General features: G+C 38.6%; 1 protein-coding gene across 1 annotated transcript in view; it reads left to right on the top strand.

Annotated features, from left to right (window-relative positions):
- EYS (eyes shut homolog) overlaps window positions 1-18,387 on the top strand; it is a 1,559,204-nt gene that overhangs the window by 884,883 nt on the left and 655,934 nt on the right. The window contains 4 exon segments of the mRNA XM_030558318.1: window positions 5,001-5,253; window positions 6,846-6,946; window positions 7,093-8,046; window positions 8,139-8,628. Of these exon segments, the coding sequence (XP_030414178.1) occupies window positions 5,001-5,253; window positions 6,846-6,946; window positions 7,093-8,046; window positions 8,139-8,628 (1,798 nt within the window).

Below are 18,387 nucleotides of genomic sequence, written 5' to 3'. Positions count from 1 at the left end.
TTTTGTTTCATATGAGTCCAAAAACTCCTATTCACCTTCTGATAATTGTCCACATGGATCCCACTTCTGGTGAGCATGAACCCCAGGTATTCAAGTTCAAAATCTTTTGGCCAGCAGTGTCTATTGGGGCCATGCCTGAAATCTCAATGCCCTCACAATCCTCCCCCACCCAGAGGTATAAAAATCAGAACAGTCCAAGCATCCCACAGTTCCTTTAAATCATCTGTGGGTATGAAACAGAATGTTTGGCAATGTCCACTTTTGTTGCATGCTGCATGACTCAAATCCAATATATATATATATTTATATATATATATATATATAGTTAGTATATTAATCTAGATAATATAGTTGTCAGTTTTTCTGATTGTTTTTATTCCTGTTGGCTTAAAAAAAAGACTTTTTACTGGTAGGGACTTCTCTGGTATTGGGATGTAGCCTCTATGCCTGATACAAATTCCCCAGAGTTAAAAATTTGCCCGTCTTGTGAGGCGGTTACTCTGCCGAACAACGAACAATATGAAAGCCTCTTCAGCCTCCAAATACTCAGGAGAAAGGCTCTAACAGGCTTGAACAGGCTTCATCCCTGAGTGCTCTTGTGAACTGTAGTTCATCTTAGAGCTCTCAAGCTCACTCAAAGATGTTAGCTTCTGAGACAAATAGAGCAGCTAAGTCTTTCTTCAGAGCTGAGACATAGACCCCCTACTCCTCTCCCCCAGTGCCTATGAAAGTGGGACTCAAAAGTCACCATGTGTTTGACTTGTCTCAGGCTCTAAAGTCAAAGCATAGCAATGACCTGAGCAGGGTCACTCTGGTACATAGGAACCAAAGTGAAATGAATGTCTGTGGTACTGGTGAAATCTAGGACCATATTTTCCTCCAGCACTGTCTGTCTGGTATCCACGACTCTGGATACTGAACATTCTGGTACTCAGCATCTCCATCCTGAACTTTTTGGTACTATTGTTATCACCATACTTACACAAGCAGGAACTTTGGCATTTGTACCAACTCACCTCCTTTCCTGGATAGAAGAGACACAGGAACACTCTACCATACAAGAGAGGGTAGCCTCACTGTTGGATAAGTAGTACTCATTTTCATTTTCTCTTTATTTATTAAGAAGGGAATCATCCTCTGCTTACTCTTCTTCTATGTGGTTATCACTTTGGGAATTAGGGAGGAACTCAAGAAAATGTTCTCTGAGCAGGAAAAGGCATAGGTCTTATAAGGAACAGGCCCCACTGGTATCCTTCTCTGTGTCCATCAGTCCAATATTCATTTTATCATCACTCATGACCATACTGGGCACGCTGGGGTATGCATCCCAATTCTCACAAGCCAGGTTTCACTGCCACCTAAATATTGTGGATTTGAGAGCCTTCTGCCTGGCATGCAAAGCGTACTTTCCACAGTCTAGGTTTCCACAATCCAAGTGCTGACAGACAATATCACAGCCATGTGCCAGCTCAACGGATGGGGGGTAAGGTTATCTCCACTCTTTTAAGAGGCTGTTTGGTTTTGGATTTTCTGTCTACTTAATCAAATTGTACCTGCCACACATTCAGAGTTCTCTAGAAAATCAGATACCTTCCTCAGATACCTTTTGGACAATGGGATTGATGCATACCTAGTGGTCAGTCCTGTTGGTACTTAGCATCCTCAGGGAACTGAGATCATACAGAGGCTTGGTGATCATGTTAGCCCTAGCATTGGCCAAGCAATTCTTGTACTTGAATCTGACCAATCTGTCAATGCCGCACCAATCACATTACCTATGCTGTATGACAGTCTCACAGAATCAGACAGATCCTGAACCCAAATCCATCACCATTACATCTTGCAGCCAACATGCCAAATAATTAACTGCCACAGAAAGGAGCTATTCAGAGAAAGTTCAAAACATTCTGGTTCATAGCAAAAACAAATAAACAATCCACACTTCAAAAAAATTACTGGACTGATTTACATAGCAAAGTGGAAAAAGTTTTCTATTTGGACATCTGTGATGGTCTTTGCTCATGAGGAAGCAGTGGTCAGGGGGCTGTAACCCTTGGACATGTGAAGGGTGGGGGGTTTGTAGACGAGCTGTGGCCTTCCAATCTACTGGGCTTTGACTTAGGGCCCTGTGAGGGTAACAAAAGGGTCTGACACCCAGGAGCACTTTAAGATCTCAATCTCTGGGCCACTTCCTATCAGAGTTCGCAGTGTGTAACAGGAGAGTGTGAAGGGGGTCAGCGCACCACTTGGGCTTGGCTTGGCAAGGTAGCTCTCTCCCTCTTGGGGTGGCAGCTGCCTCCTCATGTGCCTTGGCACTCTGGTCAGGTCAGAACCAAGTCTCTCTCTTTCAGGGATAGTCAATATACAAAACATGAGGAATGAACACAAATGAACTGGGTTAGTATGTGGGAGGGGAATATGTATCCTTCTCAGGGTCAATCAGAGACAAGCCCTCCCTCTCCTCAGAGAGGGACAATCAGGCAGCTGGTGATGGAGAAATCCTGCTTCCCTCAGGCCTTCCATCAGAAGTTGCAAGGTAAACTTCCTGGCCTGACCACAAATAAGCTGTTCTTCTCCTTTTTAACTCTTTCTCCAGTCTGTGTATCTCTTGCAGGTGTGATGGGGCAGGGCTGGCTGTGCCCAGAGCAGCTCCTTAACCCCTGTGGCCCAGTGTGGAGTATCCATCTCAGCATGCTCAAAATCACCTGACATCCTTGACAATCAAATTCTTCTGTTTTTGTTCTATTGACTAGCCCTAAAACAATTGAGATTTCCATAAACTCCATAAAGGGTAATTTAGCAATAATTTCTGCACATTACCCTCATATTCAGGACCATTACCGTATCTCTCACTGTACAGTTATCTAAATCTTCAAGGATCTCATGCTCATATTTTTCCCACTTCCATGGGACCTCAATATAGTGTTATTAGGATAAATGGGCCTCCTCTGTGAGATCCTAGTGAGCTATTCTTATAGAGCCCATCCATGAATACTATCTTTCTTGCAGCCATAACTTCAGCTTGGAGAGTATGTAGATGAAATTCAGGCTTTCATGGCTGGTCCACATTACATGGTACTCCATAAAGATAAGTAAAAGCAGCAAAGAGCCCTCTAACATCTTACAGACTAACAGACGTATTGGAGCATGAGCTTTCGTGAGTGAATACCTACTTCATCGGATGCAGATAAGGTGACTCTTAGGCCTCACTCAGCACAAGTTTCTGTCTAAGATCAAGTCAGACTTTAATTTAAATACATTTATTCAGTTGCCAATTTTCTTCCCCAAAGCTCATTTAAATTAAGAGGAAGCTAAACTAGACATCTTTGATATGTGGGGGCCACTATCTTATCTTGGTAGGACATGGCCTTTCAGGAACTCCCCTAGATTTTTTGTGACCTCTGAAGATAAGATTAAGGTTCAGGCCATATCTTCTCAAAGACTGCATAAATAGATATTTAACTATAAGATCCTGCTGTGGGTTAGCCAGGTAAGATCCATGTATATACATTGCAACCCACTCCCGTGAGGTAGCCTGTACTGATGCCTTAAGAAACATTCTTATTTTAGAAAGTTACAGGATGGTTACATGGAAATGAGTCCACATTTTCACCCAGCACTATTCCTTAGTTGAGGCTTCCAGACTGAAAGTCTGCTTTGGTAGAGCTGTCCTTCAATCATTGTTTAAATAGAACTCCTTAGTTCCCACCATCAAGCCGGGAGGTGTGATCTATACGGACAATCACTGAAAGAAATAAAAATGGTTATGTACCTTACTATTGTTCTCCAAGATGTATTGTTCACATGGATCCAATAACTCACCTTCCTTCCACACTTCTGCAGACTCCTAGAGCTCTGAAATTCTGTGTTGGCAAAGGAACTGAGGGACAATTAGCCAGGCTCTGCCTTTTATTCCCTTGGATGAGGGCATCAAGACAGAAAGTGTGGCCCTAGTGGACACTGCTGGCCAAAAGAATCCAGTCACATGCTCATGAAATTCATGTTCACCAGAAGTGGGATCCAACTGGACAACACATCTAAAAGAAACCCCAGTTCCTGTAAAACCAAGTCCCCATTCTTTCCCAGATGCTTCAGTAACATTGGAAAGTATGTTTTTTTAATGAACAGGGAAGGCTAGCAGAACTATAAAAGAAAGCCCAAGCCAGCTTTAATGTTTGTGTTCCCGGGTATATTTAATTTATCCATGAGTTTATATCTTTTGTAGACAGACACACAGAATTACTATCCCAGAAACTGCATTCTTTCTTCACTTTGTAACTGCACTGTGGATAGGAATTTTGAACATATGATTGATGGACATTTCAGACTTCCCAAGGGTTGGGTATCGTGTTTATAAAAATGGAGAGTCGCAGTGAAATGCATTCTGAGACTATTTAGACATACACTACAATTCTTTCTTTCCCAAGAGCTAACTTCAATTTCAGTGTGCTACAAGCTGCTTTGTGAGAATGTGGAAGCAACAGGCTACATAAATCAAGTTAAAGCATAAAAGGGCTATCAATATTGCCAGACAATAGAACATAAAGTAATTATAGCATCAGAATAAAACATGCAGATTGGTGTAAAGATAAATACTTTGTTTAATACCTTCTGTATTATTGTATGTTAACTACCAACCAGGATATTGTTGCATACAGAATATGATTTTTAAAGGAGCTTTATTATTGGTGGCAACACTATCATGATATTTGCTAATGTATATTATGTATGAAACATATCTTTATTTTTACTAATAATTGTTTTTGGTATTAAGAGGAAGACAAAATGGCATTGTTTTAAAATCAAGGAAGATACATTTTGCCATGAAATTAAGTGGACAAAATTTGATGTCAGATTAGATTAGTTTTGGAAAGTTCTTAAAGCCTAGTATAAACAAAGTGCATTTTAAAATCAAAAGAAAGCAATAATTTGCACTATCTAATGTGACTATGAAAATGCAAATGGCCTTCAAAAATGGCTTTTAAAAAATTCTCTTTCAGGGACGAAGCTGTGAGCTTAATTACAATGATTGCCTAATACAGACCTGCTCCGCTGGGTTTCTTTGCAATGATGGAATAAACAATATCACCTGCTTACCTGCTATCCCCCAAAGCAACAAAACTATCACTGAAATGGATGGAGTGCCCCCTACTGAGATTTTACACAATGATCTTACTCCAGCAATATCTGTTTCTACTGGGATTTGGTCTAAACATGCTACTCCTGATTTTCATACAATGCAGCTATCCCAAGGTAAGATGGTGATAACAGGATGAATAAAGCTCTGAAGAATCCACATGTTGAAACTTGTCTCTTTTTTAGTGCCTTAAAACCGGTGACAGTGTAGAACAAAAAATGTTTTCTTTTCCTCTGCTCTGTTTGTTTTCCACATCTTAACTCTTTTTTTCCATTATACCTCATTCTCTCTATGTGAGTTTGCTAACCATCCTTATTTAATCTGTCTAAACATAATTGGAAGTTTAGTGTTTTCTTTCAGAAAATAATTTCCTGTCCCAGCCCTACCTGTGCAGAAAATTGAACTCTCTCATCAATTGGTTTCATTTAGCTTTGTTAGTGTGTACAATTTTGTATGCCTCATATCCTGTTCAGCTCTCTCTGACCCTAGTTCCAACCTCCCGTTCTTCCATGGCTTGTCAGTAGCAGGCAGATAATGTGCCTTGCTCTATGGGGACCTTGGCCTTCTTTTTCTAGTTCACATCTTCACTCAGTGCATCCTTTTCTTTGCTTAGGAATGTTTTTATACATAAGAACATCTACAACAATATCATCAAGCTTTTGTTCAGTTGAACTCTTTATAGCTGTGTTTTCACATGCAGAGAAATGAAAGGTCCTTGCACTAATTTGGAAACCTTTTCTCTAAAATCGAACAGTAATGTAAGGGTAGGTGTGTATTTTGACTGTCATATGTCTAATAGTACATCTACACTGCAGCTGGAGGTATAATTTGCAGCTTCGAAGATATACATGCACTTGCTTAGATCAAGATGCCATGCTAAAAATAGCAGTCTAATCCAGACCAAGGCCCCAGGTAAGTATTCAGGAACCTAGCCATTGCCGCCATCTATGCATGCCTTGCTACACTGCTATTTTTAGCACTCTAGCTTGATCAAAGTAAGTGCTGGAGATTATACCTCCAGCTGCACTGTAGACACACCCTAAATTGTGATCTATTAATTTAATTAATGGTAGTAAACATTATGTTGGACATTGTACATTAAATGCTATAATTGCTTGCTTCTATCTTAAGTGTCCCCCGAAGTGATAACTTTTATAAGAAGTAAGTCATTTTAGAGGTCCTGGTTTTATTTAGGTAATGCAGTTTTATTTAACATTTGATTTTCTGTAGAGGCTCATCGTTTCAAGATTTGTTGCCGTTATGTTTTTTTTAAAGTAGGTAATAGTTGTAGATAAGCAAATTGTATGAGATCCAATTAGTAAATATAACAGTAATTCTTCCAATACATCATATCAGCTAATTCACTGAAGTTCGCAGTGGCAAAGATTTGTAATTCATTCATTTTTATATTGATTTAGAAAATTTAATACTTCTGTTCTGAGCAATGCCATTTGTTCTGACTCTGGCCCTCACACAGAAAGTGAGTAATGGGAGGATTTGCGTTTACTTAGCTCTTGAGGTCACTAAAACCTCTCTTACACTTTTATTAAGAATATGATTTATGGAGTTGTATTTGTCTGCTATATAATGCCTTGGTGAGAATTAATGGTTTGTAGGTGGCAGTGCAATTTGCTGCAGATTCAGCCCAGGGCCAAAGTTGTTCATTTTTTATTTTCTTCTAATTCTTTTCTACTTTTTATCCTTAAAGCTCTGAAAAAGACAGACATTGTCAGCTGCGGGATTCTTCTGACCACTAATGTGGCTAACTTAAATTCCAGCATATCTTTTGAAAGCAATAGACTAGGAGAAGTAATTGCCCCTGGAGAGTCTTCAACAATGTTCAGGCTAGCTTCCTCAACAGATGTTCTCTCTCCACAATAAAGTCTGACATCACACCTCTGCCACATGTGGCCATTGGTACTTCCATAGATTTAATGTCAGGATTGCTTCCCCAGGATAAGTATGAGATGACCCCATTTATCAGTTGTTCCTTAATGACAGTTTCTGTTTACTCAACATAAGCTTCATCATTAGAGAGCCATCAGACTGTTTCTTTATTGGCAACAGACATGAGTTCAGTAATTAGTAGCATACCAGGAGTTGAGATTGAATTAAATAGTTACTCATTACTCTCCCGTGGATGCCTGCTTACAACTGTTTCTACAAGTGCACCTTCAATTCTCTCTAGGTTGCCTCAAGAGGGTACTGGAGAACAATCATCTGTTTTCTCAACATCAGTAGGAGAGCACTGGAGTTTACTGAACCCCTCAATAGCTCTTGATTCTCCTGTTAAGACATTTATTTCAAAACAGGTAGCTTTCTTTAGCTCATTAGTTATGCACAAAGCCCAAATGCAAACATCCCTTCCCAATGAATGTCTGGTTATTATCTTTTCATCCATCGACCAGAGACTCTCAAACATCAAATCACAGTCTGCTGATTCTTTAAGTGAATTAAGCCAAACATGTACAATGTGTTCTATAACTGAAGTAAAACCCTCTGATGAATTCTCAGATCAAGTTTTGCATAGCAAACAGTCCCCTTTTTATGAGACATTCTGGATAAACTCAATGATATTAACCAGCTGGTTCACACTAATGGGAGCTACTGCTATTACTTCTGGGCATTTGTTTTCTTCAGCTAGTGAAATAGCATCATCAGTGAAGTTCATAGAACTGTCATCCTCATATCCCACTAAAGAAAGTACAGTTAAATTCCTAACGGAAGGATATATTCTATCTATGTCCTTGCAAGTATTGAACACTATTTTTCCATGTATTCATTCAGATTGTATAACCATTGTACCTTCACAAACCATCTTTATAGAACCATCATTTTCAACAATTATGTACTCACAAGAAATCAACAAAGATTTGACAAGAAAATTAACTGCTGCCGAGAAGCTGACGGCAAATCCAATACTACTGTTAGAATCAAATCGGTATGATCTCATTATGGACATGTCTCAGTTAAAGGGTCAAGATACTTCTTACATATTCAGCTGAGTGGTGCACTTCAAGAACCTGTTACCAGTCACATAACAGATAGTTCTTCTGAGCTCAAAACAAATTTACAGATCAATTCAGATGAGACTCTCAAAATATTTTCCAAAACAGTTCTGGATATGCACCTTCTGCCTATGGAAGTTCGATATATAAACATAATGGTTGATTACCCTGAAAGGCATTCATTATTTGCATCTTCTAGTGACATGCTGTCTTACTCAGTTTTACTTGGGCAATTGCCCCATGTAGAAATACATTCTCCTAAAATTTTGGAAACACAGGATTTATTATCTCATGCTGATTATCTGACTCTAAATTTTGCCTTACAAGAGTCTAGCAGTACTTCATGGGAATATTTGAGATGGACACACAGTACTGATATTCATGATAAAGAACTTCTAACAAGTCTAAACAGTCTTTTATCCAAATATCATAGTATGTCTGCAGTGGACTCGACTCCTGGCCTTTATCAGCTGACATTGTCTGGTGAGTTTCCCATTTATATTCAGTAAACTTTTTGAGTTGGTGTTTTTTATAGAGATGAAAGAGCGTGTCATGGTTGCCAGGTGCTCAAAACAGATTCGTTGTAATCAGGGCAGGAGCCAGTTCAATGGATATGACACCTGCTGCTGTACCTGACACAGATGGTTATCCTTCATGCACTGCCACATAGGCTATCAGATCAATATAAAAGTAGGTTGGCGACTGCTATACTGCTGGCAGGCAATCAGAGACTGAACAAGTCCAATTCATAACAATGAGTCTTTCAAAATTTCAAGTGTAACATGTTATTCTTTCTTTCTTTCTAATAAAAAAATACATCTTTGTCTGCTTGGATACAACACAGAGAACAATTCTTCACATTTTGGGGAGGGTTGGCTTTATTACAAAAATAGAGAAAGACCAAGGTGTCTTTATGCTTTTTATCCCTGGAGAGAACTATTTTAATATGTAAAATATGATAATTATGTTGCTAGTTTTTATTCTAAAATAGGAGTCAAACAATGGTTAAAACTTTATTAAGAACAATCATTAGTGGTATATTTGTAAGAGTACAGAAATGCTTTCAGAAATGAGGTCTGAAGATTTAGGAAAAAAACATTTTAAACACAGGCCTATGAATTCTAAAGTAGGAAAAATAATAGATTTTTTAAAAGCTGCTATACAAATATTGATTTTGTTGGAATATATTCAAAACACTCTTCAGTCTTTTGCCAGGAAAAGCCTGTAAAATTAATGGCAGTGACTCCTGAGAAAGACTTTTATTTTGTTGAATCTGGACCATGAAGAGAAAATACAAAGTTTTCTTGAATGTAAAAGGCAGGAACAAAAATATTGTCACTTTCATTTTGGCATAACTTTTTTTAGTATGTGGAAAGAGAAATCATTCTTCTTGGAGTGATTATCCATATGTACTTTACTCTTGGTGCACATGGGCTTCATGTATGTACAATTGGACTCTGTTGGCCAGCAGCTTCTGTTGGGGCTGCACCTGTGCCCTAGATATTCAGCCACCCCTCCCAAATGTAGACATAAAAGGGTGTGTGTCGGGGGGTGGGGGGGGAGACGAGTAGGTTCAACTATCCCTCAGTTCCTTCTTACTGCCCATGGCAGTCAGATGGAATCTTTCAGTGCTCACCTGCTTTTTTGTCACTGTTGCAGTTAGTGCTAGTTAGTATTGTTATAGGTAGTTATTGAAGTTTTAGTTTGCCTCTTGGCTTAAAAAAATTGTTTTTAATATTCTTTACTAATTTTTCATAGATATTCAGTAGGCTCAGTGCCCCCTTTCCATGTCCCTCCTGACCTATTTGCTCCAGATAACAATAAGAAATGCCAAGTGTTCTGCTCCAGAGTTGGCTCCACACTGGGCACCCTGTCAGATGCCTTTCTCATCCCCTCGACACTGGGACTACATATGCCTTCCCCCTGATCTGCATGACAGCAAAAGTCTTGAAGAAGCAAGATTCTGGATGGATTATGATAATAGCCTCATCACAGGTCAGGCAATTCTGATGTTCAGATCTGGTGAATCTTTCAGTGCAGCCCCACTCACTTTGCTTGATCTGCCCAACATAGTCTCACAGAAGAACAGTCTGATCCTATACTCACCAAAAAAAAAAAAAAAAAAGCTGCTCAACTGAAATTCATAATTTTCTACTCCAAAGCAAGAAAGTTTCAACAATACTGACATATAAGCTAAGTAGAAAAGATTTTCTATTTGGCCATTTTCCTTTGAGAATATCCATTTCAGTGATATTGGATTATTTACTAACTCCAGAATTATCTGGATTTTCTATTAGTTTCATAAGGGTCCAACAAGCAGCAATATCTGCACATCACCCTCCAATCCAGGGCCATACTGTATTTTCTCACTCTTCAGTGGCTAGAATCTTTCAGGGCTGTTCACATGTTTTTTTTTTTTCCCATTTTTGGGAATCCCCTTCCTCTTGGGACTTCAGTATAGGATGGGTTCTCCCATTTCAGCCTACAGCAACCACTTATCAATTAAGTCTGCCTTTTTAGTAGCCATTACCTCAACTTGAAGGGTAGGGGAGTTTCAGGCCCTTATAGAGGGCCTCCCTTATATAGTGTTTCATAAAGCACAGGGTTAGTCTCAGGCCTCATCCCAGGCTTCTGCCCAAAATTGTTGAAGTGCTATGTGAGCCATTTTATTCATCTACCAGTGTTCTTCCCCAAGCCTTATTTCAGCCCTGGGGAAAACTAAACATCATATACTTGATGTTGTAAGGGTATTGTCATATTACTTGAATAAGACAAAGTCATTCAGGAACTTTCCTAGACCTTTGCTGTGGCCTTTGGTGACAAGGTTACATACAGGTCTGGCAATAGCCTCACAGAGGTTATCAAAATGAGTCTCCAGCTGCATAAGAACATGTTACAAGCTAGCCAAGTAGGAGCCACCTAACCACATTAGAGCTTATTTCCCTAAAGCTCAGGCAGCCTGTTTCCTCTATGAAGACTGTCCCTATTTCTGAATTCTGTAGGGCAGCTTCATGAAGTTCAGTCCACATGTTTATAAGACACGCTGTTCTTTGGTAAAAGTGTCTAGATTGTCTGCCTATTTTGGTAGTTCTGTTGTACAGTCACTGTTTGAGCCATTGTTAGACTGCTAGTGTGTAGAGACCACTGCTTTCTGTGCTGACCAATATTGTCTTATTGTTTACTTGTACATCTACCTCTACCTGTCTGCCCTTGTCTTATATTCTGATTGTAAGCCTCTTGGGGCAGGGACCGTCTTTTGGTTCTGTATATGTACAGCACGTAGCTTAATGGGGTCCAGGTCTGTGGCCTCTACGCTCTATGGGAATACAAATAATGAAATAATGATAACTATGGGACTCCTAATACCCATCTCTAATCACATCAACAATTCCTTGTTAGTCACAAATAGTGGAATCCATGTGGACAATAACTCCAAGAAGAAAGAAAGGTTATTTACCCTATTGTGGTTCTTCAAGATATGTTGTACAAATGGATTCCATAACCTCAACCTACTTCCTCACTACTACAGAGTCCTACTTCTCTGGGATTCTGTATTGGCAAGGAACTGAGGAATGGTTGGGTCTGTTGTGTTCTTTGTGCCCTCAGGTTTTGGGCATATGGCCATCTAAGGCCCAGAGTTGTCACAACAGACATTGCTGGCCAAAAGAATCTGATCCCAGGTGCATGGGGCCCATGCACATCAAGAGTGGAATCCATGTTCAAAAGACATCTCAAAGACCTACAGTTTCTATAAAGCAAGTAATTGGTCTTAATTCATAGTGTTTATGGTGAATAAAGGTCACAAAGTTACTGTAGTTATTAATATGGCCTCTCATCCAATATATCAGTGGTCTCCAATCATGGGGCGCGCTCTATAGGGGGGTGCCAAGGATTGTTTGGGGGTGTGTGGCTGTGGCCTGGGCCAGCCCCCATGGGGGGGGCAGGGAGGGAGTGCTAACCTGCTTCACTTGCAGCCCAGCAGTGCCTCAGCCTCAGGTCCCTTACCCCTTTCCAAGTTTCCCCCCATTCGGAGCTGCAGCCCCACTCCCCGTTCTGGCTCTGGGGAGCCATGAGAGGAGGTGCGGACAGGGATAAGGGGGCATGAGATAAAAAGTTTGGGGACCACTGCCCTACATTAAACCACCTTTCCTTTCTGCTTAGATTTTAAGCCGTTTAGGACAAGGAGTGTATATTCTTGCCTTTCAAGTGCCTTGAACATTGGGTGACCACTGTAAAAAATCAGCAATAATCATATTGACATGTACAAGTATCTTATGTTTTGCACCATTTTGTTTAATACTCAATTGCAGTACTCAGCCAATATTTTACTTTCTGTTCTCCCTTTGTTGTTAATATTTAATACCCCTTTAAATAGAGCTGTTAGTAGAAAGGAAAATCTTGAACCTTGCTTTGTTTTTACAAGTTATGCCTAATAACAGTGGAATAGCTTCCAACCTCTCCTTTTTCAGATCATATAAATTTACATTAAATATTCTATTTGGTGGTTTATGAGAGATTTTAAGCTTATGATGCCTTTGCCTTCTAATGCTGTTTTATCACATGGACTTGTGTCAGCTATGTTCACTAGATCTTTTATCACACTCATTATTACTTTAAGCTTTGTCTTTATCAGTGATGCCAGATATGTCATTATTCATCCCCTGGTATTTAGTCTCACTGCACCCAGGAGCTGCAGTCATGTACTGATTTAAAATGAACCTTGCTATCTATGCAACATTAAGAGAGTGAATAATTTCAGCATTTAAAAATGTTAGTAATATAGGTCAGCACACTGTTAAGCATCAGAACCCTGGCCAGGAGTTTGAATGTCAGCTCTGTAAGTCAGGTAAATGACCTGAACTCAATAAGTTTGGAGTCCTCATTCTTAGCAGACATCCTCCCCAGTGATATGGTGAATGACTGCCACACAGAAGTGTAAAGTGTAAGACTAGTCTGCTTATACTTTGATTTAGGTGCAAGCTGCTGCTTCTGAAAAGGCTTTCTGATAGGATGTATCTTTGAAGTGCCTACTAGAAAGATCATCTGTCTTTCTAGGCAAGAGTCAAACATTGGAAAATGTCTGTGAGCTATTATCCATGGCCATAATGAGAAAAGGGAAACTAATCGATATTTTTAAAAACTTCTTTTGTTACATTCATGCCTAATTTGTCAATTTCCTTATTTGCTAAATCAGAATATATTTAACTGCATATATGTATGTATACTCTTTCCAGTTATGTATGTGTACATACACAAACATTTATGTGAACTCTACATATGCTCATACAGTTACATATTTTCCAAATTAGGAAGTATAGATATTTTTCATTTCAGTGAACATGAGGTCTATTCTGTCCCTCTGTCCTTTCAGATAAATATTGATTTTAGCTTTACTCATTGAGTATTTACCTCTAAAGTCAATAAATCTTAGTATTCATCTCACTAGAACTCTGTAGCAGTATCTGCATATTAAGCAACTTTTTTCAGTTCTGTTTAAATTATGTGGGGATATATAAAGAATGTCATCCATCAGCATTTGTTAACATCAGACTTTCAAATCTTTCATCTATTATACGATGATTTCATGCACAGTGATCAAGAAATTTGGGAAGATACATGTTTATATAAGGTTGACTGTTTCAATTGCAAAATCAATTTTTAGTACAAGTCCCTGTATAATCTAAGGAAACTGCTGAGAGTGAGGGGACAACAGATTATTCTAATATATTATGTTATGTTAAGAAAACATTGGAAGAAAATTGTCAACCAGCTCAGAACTAAAATCTCTGAATCATTTCTAAAAAGCCTGCAACTTGTAATGTGAACAGGCCATGAGAATTAGAATATTGAGGGTGTTTTAGAAAAGCATGAAATAGCTGGATAAGAAATTAACAAAAGGATCTTTGGGGTTTATTCTCCTTTTACTGTGCAGGAGTAACTTCTAATAAGCTCTTTCTTTATATTGTAGAAATAACAAAATACTTTAAAATGTTGTTCTTGGACATATTTGTTTAAAATATCTGATACTTCATATAATATGTTGTGTATTCTGAAACACCCAAAATATTGTTTTTTTTCCAGAGAGATTTTATGAACCCTAAGGGTAACTAATCCTTAGCAGGAGTGATTCAACATTATCCAGAACAGGATAAACTTTATTGCCCCAACTGTCCCTTTAGTTTGATGACAGAAAAAGGTTCCCGCCGGATTTTCTCCAAAACAATAACCTCTCACAAGCAGCAATAGGGAGTTCTAATGACAGGCATTAAAGATTTGTATGTAGGGAGAGAGTGCAAAAGGAGATTTTTGCACTGTTGGTTCCTGGTAGTAGCCAAACTAGACTGCTGGCTTATAAATTTAAAGTTCAAGCAGATATGGTTACTCTTTAATCCTATATAATGCATTGTACATAAAGAAAAGAAAAGATTAACAGTTTCCTCCAGTTGCAGAAGTTTGGAAATAAAAGTACTACAATATAGGTTGTGATTTTCCTTGGAAATAATAATAATTACTAATAGTATTTTTGCAACTTTTATCCATCTGAGTTTCATGTCTAAATAGTTTAAATTCTCGTACTGGGTCTTTCTAATGATGAGTAACTGATACTTAGGAGGTAATAATCCTTTTTGGAGTTGATTCATCTCAGAAATCCTGTTTCCTTGAATTTTTCCAGTGTAACAGTCATTATATAGCAATTACAACATGACAAATGTACTTTAGTTTAAAAGAAATGGACCTGCTAGCTGAATGTTCTCCATGGGTCCAACCACCATTCTCTAATTCCCCAACTCAGTTGAGCTTTTAAGATGTTCATTTCTGACAATTAAAATTCAATATTAAGATTAAAATTAATAGTGTTTGTTTGGCAGGACTAGAGAAATGGATGAATAAATGAGGGGAGGAGAGTTGGGGATAATGGAGGAGGGAAGACTGTGATGTTTGTTGGAAGGAAGAAGAGGGGGCAAGAGCCAACAGATGATATATGAGGACAGTGGCAGCAAAGGTGAGGTGTATGGTGAGGAGGTGTGTCATGGGGGGACACCCATATGGGGGACCCTCCAATACCAGACTGGTGCACCTGCCTCAGTTTCCCCTTCAGTGTTTCCCAGAAATAGTCCAAATTGTCTTTGGCTACAATGAACCTATGTAGGATTAATTTATTATGAATGAATGTCACATAGTTACATAACATAACAGACCCCAACACTCTATCAATGTACAGCCCTGACATCTCTCACCATGTACAGGCTCTCTGCATCTCCAGCATCTCTCACCATCCTCACTACTGAGGTATCTCCCTGGCATCTCTCACTATGCCTCATCCTAGCCTTCAGTCCTATCTGGCTTAAGCTTCAGAGAGCAAGTAGGCATTTCCCTATACTACTATCAGCCTTCAGCCCCGTCCAGTCTCTCTGTCTCAGGAAGGTCAACAGGTATCTCCCTCTGCTAGTTTCCAAGAAAGGCCTGTGGAGATTTCTGCAGGTTTTCCCTTAGACAACTCTCTGCTGCTCCTTCTGTCTCTCCCCTGCTCAGATAGCCCTAACCTGCCTCTTCCTTCAGGGGTCTCTCAGGAAGCTCTCACCGGCCCTTTTCCTGACTAACTCCGGCCAAAACACCCCCTGAAGGATATACATTTTGCTGGCATAAGTGCACAGAGCTATGCTGGTAGGACACGCTCTCCCGCTGACATAGCTACCACTGCTCATTGAGCTGGTTTTATGATGTCGATGGGACAGCTCTCTCCCGTCAGCATAATGAGGCTACATGAGCACTCTTACACTGTAAGCTTGCAAGTGCAGATACGGTCTAAGGCAGCTCTGACTCAGAAGGTGTCTCTCTCCTCTAGGGCCCTTTAAAGACAATTGGGAGTCAGCTTACCGGTCACAAGTATACTAGCCTGTTCCCTCTGAAAGGGAAATGAGGGGTAGCAGCCAAGTGAAAAGTTCAGTAATGAAGGACCAAATCATACCCCAGGATATGGACTCTGAACAATGTGCACGAGAGATAGGACTAGAGTGTTGGGTGTTTTCCCATGTTCCCACTTAAACTGCTACTGTGTCACTAAGCACCTTCAGTGAAGTCCATTTACAGCGGTGTAACCAAAAGCAGAACTGGAATTTAAATGATCTATTAAATTTTATCATTTTATTTTGATGAGACATAAATATTGCGATATAAAAGAAAGCATAACAAGTCTCATGCTGTGTCATAGATTTCAATGTAAACATTATTTTTAGTGAGCATCACATTTCTACACATAGAAAATAACTTGGATCAAGAATGTACCTTGTGTCTTTGTGTACTAAGTCCTCAATATGTTTTCTTCCCCATCCTTTTCATTTTGAGTGCTTTTCTCAAAATTACATGCAGTCCTTTTTTAGTTCTTGCCTTAGTACCATAAGATGAAGTCCATCTATATCAAAAGAAAGTTGTTCTGAAAGACTGAATTAAAAGTTCAGCCAGCAATACAGTGCCAAGTACTTAACTTAAATCTTTTTATTGTAATACAATTTATTTTTACAGAAGCATCTGTCACTTATCATCTAGCTCTTATTTAGCACTGGTACAAACCAAATTGGTACAGACATTAGCCAGCTATTTTGGTAAATGAATAAATATAAGGTAAATGTGGAGATTTATGGAATTAGAATTAAATCATTTTATTAGTGAGAGGGTTAGAAGTTACAGACAATGGAGAAGAGGTGGAGTTTGAGATGAGATTTTAAAAATGAGTCAGTTAAGTGCAGTCATTCTATTTTAGATTGTATGGTCAGTATAAGAGAAGGATCCTGTAGAGAGGCAGAGAGAGTAGATTGATTAAGTTTTGTTATTTGAGGAGAAATGGAAACGAGTTAAAGAACAGGATGAGAGTTAGGGTTTATTTGATCATTAGAAAAAGGAATTAAAGTGGTCAAGATGAGAGGAGATGAAGTCATTCACACACATTTAGGAAGAGGAATCATTGAGGTACTGTCTAATGTGTATTTGCACTACATATTGAAGGGGATTATAAACAAGTATGTAGAGATATGTGAAGCAAGAGATTGTGTGGTTAAAGAGAACACAGAGCCACAATTTCAGAAATAATCTCTATTTTTTCATCTGCAAAATTTTTGGAAAATGAAGACCATGAGAACAATACTGGTTTGTTACATGTGCCTGTATATAGCTATCTAACTACTGCCATATAATTTTCATGTCCATATACTATTCCTTTACATTTCTAGGAATCTTACTTGCAGGCAGAACTGATGTTTTCTGAAGCATCAATGACGCATAGTGTTACAGAGGAGTCATAGACAGTATTTTTTTTGAGACCTTCCTATTTGAATTCTTGTTTTTTCTTGAATTAATAGAAAACATATAAATGGTCAAGGGAATAGAATGGCTTCCATTTGAGGAGATACTAAAAACATTAGGATTGTTCATCTTAGAAAAGAGATGACTAAGAGGACATGGAGAAAGTGAATAGAGAAGAGTTATGTACCCTTCCTGCAATTCGCAAGCCAATGAAATCTTGAAATTAATAGGAGTTAGACTCCTACATGCTTTTGAAAATCCCACTAAGTGCCTATCTACATTTGTATTCTGACCCCTAATTAATTTATGCCTCACCATATTGTATCCAAGCTATTCATCCTTGTATGCTTAAACTCATATTACGTAGACCAAATATAGACCTATGTTATACTTGAATAAGCGATAAACAGTTGTGCAATACCATACAGTTAAGTTATCTGAAGTGGAAAGAGCTGTTAATGTAATTACCTGCTTTGTTTCATATACCACATTTGAGCCTACAGTAATTTAGGTTTGTATATATTCATCAGCTTAATTTGGAACATAATGATCCTATATCATTATTTTGATCCTCTAGGTATTTTCCCCCATGTAGGAAAAAAACTAAATACTATACAGTGAAAGCTTTTACTAGTGTCCCACAGGCATTTTTCTGGCTGGCCTTCTGAGTTCCAAGTAATGTTTTTCTTAACAATACAACACTTCAATTATGTGTAAATAAATGGAAACAGATATGCATCTTTTTTGCTCATGTAAGAATATAATCATTGTACTAAGGGAAATTGTCAAAGCAAAAGACAGCAATGGGCCAGCCTTAATCTTTAATATTTCAAGAATACATGATCATTTACAATAAAGTCTCAGGTAAAATAAATTATGAAAAAAAAAACTTAATTTTATGCCATTAATATTAATGTGTACTTATACAGTGGTAAGCAAACA

The sequence above is a fragment of the Gopherus evgoodei genome, chromosome 3 (genome assembly GCF_007399415.2).
Source record: "Gopherus evgoodei ecotype Sinaloan lineage chromosome 3, rGopEvg1_v1.p, whole genome shotgun sequence".
In the NCBI taxonomy this organism is placed as follows: Eukaryota; Metazoa; Chordata; order Testudines; family Testudinidae; genus Gopherus; species Gopherus evgoodei.
This window is presented reverse-complemented; position numbering and strand designations above follow the sequence as displayed.